Consider the following 12,623-nt stretch of genomic DNA (forward strand, 5'->3'; position numbering starts at 1 on the left):
TCACAAATCTGAAAATTAGCAACGAAGGAAAGATAAATTTTGATCCCTCTTTTTCCAACTATAAAAATGAAGGATATTTGTCTTGGTAAAACATTGAAACTTATAATTTTTAGTTTTATTATCATTTATTTGTTTTCGTTAATCCTAATGTTTTATTTTCATTAAAAGTTGAGTAATTTTCAATTATTTTAAATATTTAATTTTGAATTTCAATATTGATTACACTTAAAAGCACACTTTGTTTAATAAATGTTTTTTAGATTAAAAAACAAATATGTACTTTAAACTAAGATTATTCAAAATTAATTGTAGAAGGATTTTAAGTGTGTCCCATTTTGTTTTGCAGGATTTTGTTTAAGAATAATTAACATGTAATATTGTTTTATTCTATCTATATTGGATTTGTAAGTTTATAGCTATACAGAAATTCTATTAACTATTTCTGTATGGTATTAAGGCCAGTTAAGGACGTCTTAAACTGGCTTTAAAACTATATGGGTTGTTTTGGGGAAGGGAGGTATTGGCTTGTGCAGACTCTTAAAATATTAATTAAAATTTTCTAGACTTATGCTAATTTTCTCAAATAGCTTTAATTATAAGATTTCATTAAAATTTTATAAAGCTTGGAATTTTTTTGATGTAAAAAATCAGCTTGTCAAAAAAAAAAAAAAAAAATGCAGAAAAAAAAAAACTCTTGCAAGAAATAGATTAATTTTTACATTTGAAATGAATTTATAAGATCAGAATATTTTTATTTATGCATTTGAAAAAAAAAAAAAAAAAAGGTTTTCAAAAATATTTTTGTACATTGTGAATTAAACAAATACAAAATATTCTGAAAAATTTTGAAAATCCATATTTGAATGTCTGAAACATTAGTTAAAATAATTTTTTTTAATGTAATGAAAATTTTATTCTTTTGAAGTTGTGCTCTGTATTTTTAAGGTGATGTAATAAGAAAATGGGATAGTTAAATATTTATTTCATTAACTGCTGAAATCTAGACCAAAGCAATATGAATGAACAGCATTATGGCTTCTTCTAATGAAAGCATAAATTGCAGCTAATTTTTCTCTAATGCTCCCTGCATTCCTCTTATTTTCTTACTAATTCCATTTCTCGCTATTCTATTTAAACATTAGTTTTGAAGCTTTCTTTGACACAGTTTGAAAAAGATTTTATTTGTATTACATTTTTGTCTTATTGAATGTTGCATTTGTAGATGAGAAAAGTGAGCTATATTTTTGTTGTAGTTAATGTAAAGTGACACAAAGCATATATTCTGAATTATTCTTTGAGTTTTAATCAAGGGCAGCCAAAATTATTTTCTTTTGTGTTGCAATAAAGTATTAAGTATTCAAGAATTTCTTTATTACACCAGTGTAAGCATAGTAATTTTTATTGAACATTTTTTTTTAACTAACAACAATTTTTTAGAGTTAAAAGTTTTGTGACAAAATTGTTTAATTTAATTTTGTTTTTAATTATCCATTTTATATTTGAGAGAAACCTTTCATATACTTTTGAATATATCCTAGATCCTAAATTATTACTTTCATTATATATAAAAAGTTGTTCAGCGTTTTATTTTTTGAACAAAAGATAATATTTAAAAAATTGCATCCCTATAAAACTACCTCATTCTATTTTTTTCTTTTGTAGTGTTTTAGTTGCTAAAATATATGTATTAAGCAGCAAGGAGTTATCTTTGTATTGTTAAAATAGGAGAAATTAGATTTTAATGGCTTTTAATCTAATTAATTTTAATGGCTTTTTATAGCTGATATATTTTGATGTTTTAAATATATAAATTTTCAAAATTTACTTGAAAAAATTGCTAAATTTTGAACCTGCATGATATTTAATTTTTATGAATATATATATATGTATATAACATGTCGATGTGTTAAATTATTTTACAAATCTATGTTTTTATGTCCATCGAGCTATAATATATGTGTTTTTATTTAATTATCCCCATTTTTTAATGCTTCTATTTGGTGAAATCTTTTTAAATATTTACACACATATATAAATAATTTTGCAATAGTTTAAATAATTTAATTTAGTTTTTTTTTCATACCTATTATCTTTCCTTTTCAGGATCCACAGGATGGGACTTCTTCTGAATCAGCTGTTGAAAGTCCTCAAGTGTCAAACTCTCAAGTGTCACTTGCAAATCACCTTCCATCAGCTGATCACATAATCGATACAAGTGATCAAATGGGGTACAGCTTTGCTGTAGATGGGCCGGCGCTATTAGCGCAGAGTGGAGTTGGCTCCACTGCTGCAGGCTTAGGGGGCATGCCGCTGGTTGTGGCTTCATCTACTGGGCCACAAACATACCAGCATGCATCATCTAGTGGTGCCACCATTCATCATTTACCATCAACAGTTACTCATGTAAATCTTCATCCTCATTCTCCTGCATCAGCCAGGTCTGTTACACCTTCTCATAATATAAAATCACCCAGTATGGGTCCATCCTCTGTTCATAGCATGCCTCCTCCATCCCCATTGCAGCAAACTAGATCCCCTTTGCCATCTCATACACCATCACCAGCTCCAGCTTGGTCTCCTGTACCACCTGTGTTATCTCCTGCCGCTCCTCGATCTCAGTCTATGCCTTCTATGTCTGTTGCTTTTCAACAAACACATAATCAGATGCTTCAGACTACTTGTAATATTGCGCAATATGTTACTGCTCTGACATCGCCACAGTCTGTGCAAAAATTAACTCTTCAGCAACAACAGCAGCAGCAGCAACAACAACAACAACAACAGCAGCAGCAGCAGCAGCAACAACAACAACAGCAGCAGCAGCAGCAACAACAACAACAAGTTTTTCTGCAGCAACAGCTTCCTCCTGCCTCTCAGCAACAATCTATTCCTCGACTAACTGCTGTACAAACTCCTGTGGTGACAACTGTTGCAGTTCCAGCTTCTATGTTGCATTTAATTCAAGCACAGACATCTAATGTAAATGTGCCTACAACAAGGACGTCTCATAACAATACTCGTCCCATTCAACCAAAAATACCCAACATACGACCAAAGCCACCTGCATGTAGCGCATCAAATCAATTTGTTTCTCCTACTCCAACTCCTAAGCAAACTTCATCTACATCTGTGACTACAGCACAGAGAACTGTTGGTGTTGGAATTCAGCCTGGGACTGCTCCATTAGTTCTCAATCAAGCACCACCTGGAGTGTTTTCGGGACCGACTTCAGGTACTATTTTAGTTAACCAAATAATTCCTGGTGTTCCTCCTAGTGGTGGTCCAATTTTGATCCATGGAAATTTGCCTAGTCTTCTATTAAGGCCTACTAATCCTTCAGCAGGACAAACACTTAATGCAACAAACTCTCCAAATAATGCAACATTAATTACTGCTCTTCAAAATCCAAGTCAACAAACTCTATTTGCTCCAGCAAAACAAACAATACATAGCCCTCAAACTATTGTGATTCCTAATAATAACCTGCATCCTGGTTTAGCCTCTCAAAATCTCAATCTGACAACAGCAGCTATACCAAATAGTGGTATCCTATCTTCCTCTTCGCAAGGACAAAGCTTTTTGGCCCGACCAAATTTTATTCTTTCGTCTACAAGATTAATGGGAAATCAAGGTATTCAGTTTCAACAAATTCAAACACCATCGGGTCCTATTTTAGCTCTTACTTCTGGTCAGACCATTACTCTTCCACAACTGCAAGCTTTGAGTAATGCACAGTTAGCACCTGTGACAGCTGTTCCTATGCAAACTGTAATGACGAGCCAAGGAGTTCTGTCCCTCCAGTCACATGCACCACAATCTGCCTTACAACAACAACAACAGTCTTTATTTGGTACTCCAGTTCCTTTCACAAATCATTTAGAACAGTCTTCACCTCAAGTGATGCAAGTGCCACAGCCTTTAACTCCTAACCAAGTCCAAACCAATCACCCAAGTCATCTACAGCAAAATCAGCCTCAACAAATTGAACATTCACCCAAACCTGCATCTCCTCAAAAACCGGCCAAAGCTCCACAACTGAATTTAGAAGAACTGTTAAAAGAGCATGGTATTGTGCCTGATTCGCCTGTTCCTTCTCCGGAATGCGATTCTCCAATAATTGAAGAATCAGTTCCTCATGCAATAGTCAACTCCCCACAACTGATTACAGCATTGCAACAATCTCAGCAAGTTGTTCTAGAACAGGTAAATTAAAGCTTCATATATTTGTGCTTGTAATTTCTATCATTTCTGCTTGTTATTTGCTAAAAATAAAGTATGTTGCTTCTGTTGTAATAATGTATTTTAAACTCATGAAGTTTTTATATTTATTTTAATCATTAATTCATTTGCTTAATAGAATAAGTTATTTGAATTATTTATTTCAAAACTCTCGGCAACTGTGTTAAACTCGTTTTATTAAAATTCGTTTACGCTCTCTACAATAACTGATTATGACATTATAAATAAATTTTTTGTATTGCTACATATGTTGCTTAAGATTTTGTGGTATATTTGAAATTCTGAACCTTTTTTAAATTCATATTTAAAATTCTAAATTAATCTTTAGTGTTTATTATAGCCTTTAGCTGTTTTAAATTAAAATTTTATTAAAATTTGTTTATGTACTTTACAATAACCAATTATGACAATCTAAATTTTTTTTTTGTAATGTTACATATGTTGCTTAAGATATTGTGCTATATTTTAAATTCTGAATTAGTCTTGTTTCTAATGAAATGAAATTCTAAATTGATCCTTATTGTTCTTTTATTATGTCCTTTTTTTAAATACAAATATTGATATATTGATTTATTTCTATTATGATGTATTTTACAGTAATATTGCATTACTTAACAAGCAACATCATTTATCTTGACTCTCCAAAAAAGAAAGGGGGGGGGGAAGAGGAATATTTTTCTCATTTAATAATAAACTTGACAGATTTTTCACATGGGCTTAAAACTGTACAACTACTTAAGATGTAAAAAAAGCAACAACAACAAAAAAAGTCAGTCATATTCATTATTGTAATGAAAAATTTAGTTTATTTTTGAAAAATTTTGATAGTTGGTGCTATATTTTATGTAATTACTATTAAAATTCTTTTTATATGAATTTATATTTTTACTGCCATTGATAGTTTTTATTCTACCTTAATTAATTTCCACTTGCATAAAGCCAATCTTATGTTGTCTGTTTCTATTTTTCAGTCACCTGGTACTGCATCTTTACCTCATTTAAAATTAACTCAAGATTGTAATCTAAAGTTATGCAATCTAGCAATAGCTCAAGATGGCAGTGTTATACTTCACCCTCAATCAACTCCTAACAATCCTACTGTTCATCATTATGGTTCTTCTGGTCAAATTCAAGGGAGGACTGTAAATACTACTGTTAACTCCATGATTTTTCCGACAGCGGTAGTATCATCTGCAGCATCAGTTCCTGTTACTACTGAATCAACTCCTCGAAATCATTCCACATTAATAGCAAGATTAAATGCTGCTCCTGCTCTATCTGTTCCTGATGTGTCGTCTCTAGCTTTTTCGTCGGTTTCGGGAACGACTACTCTTTCAACCTCCAATACTACAACCTTAGTGCCATTAGTCCAAAGCTTAAATGTGACAAATACTCCAATTGCCAGCAGTTATATTGTACAAAGGACGAACACATTAAGTGCTGCAGGTGACAGGGTGTTTGTGACTGAGGATGTGCACACTACACAGAGCCATGTTACCCCAGTGATCTCATCGAGCTCCTCCACTCAAAATGTACAAAATAGGGTGAATCATTCTGGTCCTTTTCAGGCAATTATTGTTCCTAATGAACATACTGTAAGGACAATGTCGCAGCTCCCTCCTAAAACTGTGCAATCTTCTCATGTGGGGACAGTCAGTACTACAACTTCACCTAGTGTGCAGTCTGTAGTGCAGAAAGCTGGTCACAAAGAATCAAGAGCAACAGAAGTTGACAATGGTGCTGTTGTGCCAAGCCATAATCATCCAGTAACTTCATCTAATGTGCCAAATAATGTAAGTAAAGCATTACTAACTTTTCTAATAGCATATTTTCTTATATATATATATATATAAATAACATATTTTGGTTTAAGTAGAATGCAGGTTCGAAACAGTGAAGAGACTTTGTAGTTTTAATATCCATTTTGAGAAAGCAGAATTATTAACAAGAAGACGCAGAGCGGCGCAAACACAGGAGACAAAAAGGGACGAACAAATGATTACTAGTCTTATATAACATAGGATTTCTGGCCAGGCGCCAATATGGTGACCTTTGACACCTTTTAGAGGGTGCAGAAGATATCACTTTCATTTGATATGTAGTACTGATGATGCATTATTTTTACAAAGGGATTAATTAAACCGAAAGTGGAATTGGATCAAGAAATAAGAGAATATTTTAGAATGAAGTACGATGGGCTAAATTAAGATAAAGTTTTGGAAATTAATTTGGATTAAATTAAGAGTTTAAATTATAATTACATTTATATATATATATAAATTAATTTGAAAAGAACTTGGCATCCGCAGGATGTTTAAAATTATGTAATATCCGAATAATTTAGAAACAAATAGCCCAACCATATAGAAACAGTTTTTACAATAGCACTTGAGATCATAAATTTTAAGATGTTACATGGGAAAATTTTTTGAATGGATTATAATATTATTAAAAAAATTCCTTTCAGATATATGAACCCCACTTATATAATATAATCTTTAATTGTACATTGGCAAAAGAAAATAAAATGTTTTGAAGTAGGCTGCTTCTCTGTCCTTCCTTCCTTATTGTTTATTTTTATCATCTTGCCCAAATCAGTTAAAATTTTTTTTTTTTAAATAAGTACATAATTTTTTTTATATTTATGATTAATTCTTTATTTCATTTTTCTTTGTGAATATGTATTTAGTTTTTGGATTTTACAAAAAACTTATGAATAAAAAAATGATTAAAAATTTAAAAGTGTGGATATTGCCCCAGAATTTGTTTTGTATCAATTCAAGTTCTTTATTGATAATAATTTTTTGTCAAAGTTTTCCGACTTCTGAAAAAAGTAATATCTCTTGCACTTTTTGTTATGAAGAGTACAGCTGAGATGAAACCATAAATAATGGTCATTCTTTTGAAACATTCAAAATTAATAAATTTCTGAAATGTTAAATTGTATATTTCTCTTCATAATTTAATTTTTTCATTTTATTAAATTATTTATAAAGCCTTCGGATATTATTTTAGTCTATATGGAAATTTCATGTATATTTTCTTGTAACATACATATTTTGTTAATAATTCACAAAATCACTATATTCTAATTTGTTTTAAAATTAGAGAAAATAGTTTTAAAACTATCCTTAAAAAAGGCAATATTGAATATTGTTCTTGATATACAATTGAGCTTTATCCCACAATTTATTGCGAGACTGTTTTCTTTTTAAGATTGGAATATGCAAATTTTGTAGTAATATTTTTTGACTTCTTGAAATAAAATCTCCAAATAAAATTATTTTGCTAATTTATTAAATCATTATATTCTAAATTGCCTTAAAAATAGAGAGAATAGTTTTAAAAGAAATTCTTAAAAAGGCAAATTTATAAGAAAGAAAAGACTGGGAACCTTATAACAATTAATATTGTGCTTGGTATTATAACTGATCCTTATCACCACAATGTATTGCGAGATTATTTACTTTGCATGATTTAAATAAGTAAATATTGCAATAATATATATATTTTTTGTCTTCTTGAAATAAAATTTCTACTAACATATGCCAAATAGGTTTAAATTAGAAGGGATAAGTTCAAGTTTTATAAGTAGATGTACCTAGGTTTCCTGTATTTATTTTGTCTTTGAAAAACCAGATATCTGAATTAATTTTGTTTTAGACACTGTTGTCTGGACTCATTTTGAGAATTTAACTTGTAAAAACCTCTAGCATTTGTATATTTGAAATCAAGGATTAAATCTTTTTTCTCCAATATTTTTATTGAGCTTTAAATAGTTTAACCTTCTGGATGTTTCACCTTTATTATTTTTGTTTTGCTATCGACATAATATTTTATGATTTATTGGATTCACAATAAGCTAAGTTGATTAATTATTTTAATAGTCTTAGTTATTGATTTTCAAAAAGATTTTACTTAAAATCCTTTAAAATTTCTTTGTTTTATTATTAACAAAGTTAAAATTTGTAAAAGTTATAAACTTTCAGTTTAGAACTTGCTTTCACCTTCTCTTCTAGCAAAGGTAGTAATTCATAATTTAGGCTTCCTTCTCTTAAATTTTTTCCCAATTACCATTTATTTAGATTTAATTTCTTGTTGCTCTTTGTTTCATAATAGTTATGGTTTACCAGCTAAATACTTATTACAGTTTCAGTATGTATATGTTAAACTTCAAGATTTGTTTTTAATTATGTAGTATGTGGTAACTGAAATTAAATATTGCATGGTTGATAAATTTTGTTCATTATTTTTCAAAACTTAGTTTCATTGAATTTTTAGAGGATGAGCTATTATACTTCATTCATATTAGAAATTAAACTTTGAAATGTATAATTTCTTTTTCAAAGTAAAGTGCCAGGGCTTAGAAAGAATTATTTAAAAAAAAAAAATCATTTGTATAGCATCCCTTTTCTGTCAAATAATGAGATACTGAATCCTTAATCTGCTTCTTTTTACCTGCATGAAATCTGTTTTTTTTTTTTTTTTTTTTTTTTTTTTTTAACTGCTTGGTAAAATAACTGCATTTCATTTTAAAGATGAGAGTTGCAGCAAATGATAATAATCACAAATAATAAATAAAATATATTCATGTATTTTTCTATGATATCCATTTGTATTTTTTCTTCACTTACTTTTCTAAAATTATTTATTTCAAACTGAATTTTTAGTTAGAAATATCTACATCAAATAAATCATGTTGATCTGTCACTTTTAGATAATTTGCTTTGCAGTTGAATTTAATTTCTTAAATGATCAAGGCAGAGCAATACTAAAAGTGACATTAATGCCATAAAAGAAAACCAACTCATATTTATAATTCCATGTCTTATGCTTGTTTCATTGGGTGAAAATAAAGGATTATTTCGGTTTTGAATTATTTGAAGGTAAAAAAATGCAATTTAAAAATATTTGCCATTTGCTGATATTTCTTTAAAATTAAGTTTTGATTTTAAGTGTAGCATGTATAAGATATTGAGATACTAATGTATAAACTACATGCAAGTAATAATATAATGACATGGTTCACGGAACTCCTAGCCCCGGTCGGGGGGCTTTATCTCCGATAGATTGAAGACTTAGAAAAGGCCTGGCTTTCAGTAGTTGACGTGACCATCTTCGAAAGTCCGTGGCATTTTCTTTTATAGTGCTAACAGGAGATGTAGTGGGAGGAGCGTGACGAAGCTCAAGTTTTCATTGTCTGACAGGATGCAACAAGGAATGAAGGTGTACTGCTAGGGCAAATCAATTTTTAATATGGCCAAAGTTAGGGCAAAGTAAATAAAATTGATTGAAAAAATTAAATAAATAGAAAAGGAAATTTAAAGTAGAATATTATGAGTTCTTTTAATTCATGGATTTGGAATGTATTTAGGAATAGAGAGAATAGTTTCGTTGTCATGCGAGTCAAGATTTTTGAAAAATTTAATGGCAAGTTTTTTGATGAATTTCTTAAGTGGGAAGAGAGGTAGTGAAGTGCTTTATACATATTAGTATTTGGCATATACCAGTGACAAAATAACTTTCTGATTAAATTATTTTGTTGCTTAACAACAACAACAACAAAAAAGTGCCAAAAAATGTTTTTTTCAATGCAACTATAGCTTTAATTATCAAAAAATCTCCAAAGTTGCCATGTTAGTCTGTTGATGTTTTTACCAATGACCTGCTGTTAATACATAAGCATTAATATTAAATCTGGCTCTTAAGGATTATTCATGATTTTTGTATTAGATTATATTAAATTCTATTTTGCTAGTTTCTTCTAAAAGTATATTCTATAGTTTTATTTAAGTATATTCTAAATTCCCTAAGTTAATTCTACCTTTGTCTTTTATTTGACAAATAAAAATAAAGGTTGTGACTTTTAATTATAATTAATCTAAATTGAACCAAATGAAATATTTGAACAATTACAGATACCATTTTTTTATATCCAATATTTTAAACTCATTTGAAGTTGATTATTCTTTTGTTCTAATTTTACTTTTTGCAGAAGTGCCTATTCTAATTTAAAATTTTACCTATTTTAGTTTATCATTACATGCCATCTATTTAAAAAAAAAAGGGAAATCCTGAATCTTATTTTAAAAATAACTTAAAATATTTTGAATAGCCTGAATCTTATTTTAAAAATAACTTAAAATATTTTGAATAGTTAAATTCCCATTTAGTATAAATCATTTATAAAAACTTTGTATTAAAGGTTCTTTCAAAAGTACAGAAGGAGATCAATGAACTTACAGCTGTGAGGATTCGCAGTCCAGAGCAGCAGAAGATTCTTCAACAACTTACTACTGCACGGCAAAAGCTGCATACATTGCAAAACAATAAAAGCCGAGGAAATAGAGCAAATCAAAATCAATATCAGGTATATATATTGTTTCCTCTCTGCGTGTTATTAAACCATATTCTCATTAATGTTTGGAGTAATTATATATTTTTTGTTTAAATTTAAAACAATTATTATACAAATTTTTGATAAACAGAGCTGTGTCTCATGCACATTTTACATGAAGCACTAATAGTTTCTTTCAGAATGATGCGCTAGATAATTTTTATTTACTTCGTGATAATTCCAACTGTATATTGGCATTTTTGTTTCGATAAGGAGCTGGTTATCAGTTTATTATATTATAATTAAATTTTATAAAAATGGAATTAATTTTTTAAATGTATTTTATAATCAAAGTTTCAAGAATTGAAAAATTTTGTATAATTTTACTATTGTTTGTTTATTTTGTTGGAGGTATGTAAATTTTAGATTTTAATGACAAATTGATACTAATTCAGTGTACCTTGATGCCTAAAGTTTTTATTAAAAGTTTTTTTAAGCTTTTTTTTGTGTGTGTGTTTACTGCTTAAATGAAACATTCTATAGCGAGTAGAACAACAGTGAAATCAAAGGATTTACATAATGAAAATTTTTGACAATAATGTTTAGTTTTGAATAGGACTATAATTTTTTTTCTTCTTAAGTAACATACAAATGAATTAGAAATATTTTTATTTCTCTCTGCTTAAAATGTTTGCTTGCAATTTATGCATTTTAACATGACTGGTATTCATAAATATTGGTATTTTAATTAAATTTTTAAAATATCTTAAACTGTTCTCATCAAATTCCATGATATTCTTTATAAGCTCAATTTTTTTTCTTAATAAAGACATACTAATTGGTTAATTTTGGTAAAAGTTACCAAGTTGAATATCTTTTGCAGCATTAATGCTCATAAAATATTTTCAAAATTTTTATTCTCGTATATATCTTTATTTTGTTTTTTACAATTTTTATCCATATTTGATATTCAAATTTTATAATAATGTTGGTATCTAATAAAAGTTTAAATATTTAAAATATATATATATATATATTGATTAATAGTTGTGTCGCAAGCTTATGAATACTATGCTTTCAAATCTACTTCACTTTGTGATTGAAAATGTGGTTATTTTCAATGAGACATTTTATTTTGTAGTGCCAAAACTTTCAATTTGTATATGGATAAATATCGAATAAAAATATTATTTTTTTCAAGAGAGCCACTTCATATTTTAAACACTTTTCATTAACTTTGCTTTTGATGTTTCCTTGTTTTGGGGACCAGCATAGCTTTTTAAAATTTTTACAGATGCAATGAATAGCAATGCGAAACGGTTTCTATAATAAATGGCTGCTATCAAAATAAAATATCTGTAATTTTCTTCAGTTGACATACTTGTAGCAGAAATAAAATATTGTGTTAAAAGGTTTCAATAAACAAAGAGCAAACAAACTAGAAAGCAAATGAACTTTAGTGTGACTTATACTTATTGTAATGTAATTAATTATAAGATCAATCATATTTTAAATTCATATCATAGATAGCCCTCCATCAAAAATATTTTTAAAAATGTTAATATTTCTAATTTTGTATGAAATGTATAGCAGTAGCATAAAAGAAATTTGTTCCAAAATATGACTTTTAATTTAATTTTTATGAGTTAACTTGCATTAATGAAATAAGGAATATAATATTTTACTTCTCTTACAGCTTAAAATGGAAAATGAAATTGAGAAGCTTATTCAGAGAGCCCAAGCAAGTCATTCCATACGCAGTGTATCTCCTCAACAGTTGAAACCTCCTGCTTTGAATGTTCAGCAATCTGGTCAAACAGAAAAACAGCAAAATTCTAAATCTGTAAATTCCCACAATTTGCAATTAGTAAATCTTCTGAAACAGAATCCTCCACATTGTGTAAGTAAAAGATAATTGTTCTCATTTTATTTCAGGAATTTCAGAGTATGTTGATACTCTGATATATATTAGAAAAATATATATTAATCCTTTAAGATTCTAGTTGAATTCTTCAAACTAGATACATTTTGGTTTTATTGACTCATC

The 12,623-nt window shown here is 28.7% G+C and overlaps 1 protein-coding gene across 5 annotated transcripts in view; it reads left to right on the plus strand.

The window, feature by feature from the left end:
• LOC129983672 (mucin-4-like) overlaps positions 1-12,623 on the plus strand; it is a 37,821-nt gene that overhangs the window by 12,896 nt on the left and 12,302 nt on the right. For all 5 annotated transcript variants that reach the window (XM_056093247.1, XM_056093248.1, XM_056093249.1 and 2 more), the window contains 4 exons: positions 2,104-4,203; positions 5,211-6,032; positions 10,445-10,609; positions 12,273-12,476. In XM_056093247.1, the coding sequence (XP_055949222.1) occupies positions 2,104-4,203; positions 5,211-6,032; positions 10,445-10,609; positions 12,273-12,476 (3,291 nt within the window). The remainder of the gene's footprint in view (positions 1-2,103; positions 4,204-5,210; positions 6,033-10,444; positions 10,610-12,272; positions 12,477-12,623) is intronic.

This window comes from Argiope bruennichi, chromosome 9 (genome assembly GCF_947563725.1).
Source record: "Argiope bruennichi chromosome 9, qqArgBrue1.1, whole genome shotgun sequence".
NCBI classification, from domain to species: domain Eukaryota; kingdom Metazoa; phylum Arthropoda; class Arachnida; order Araneae; family Araneidae; genus Argiope; species Argiope bruennichi.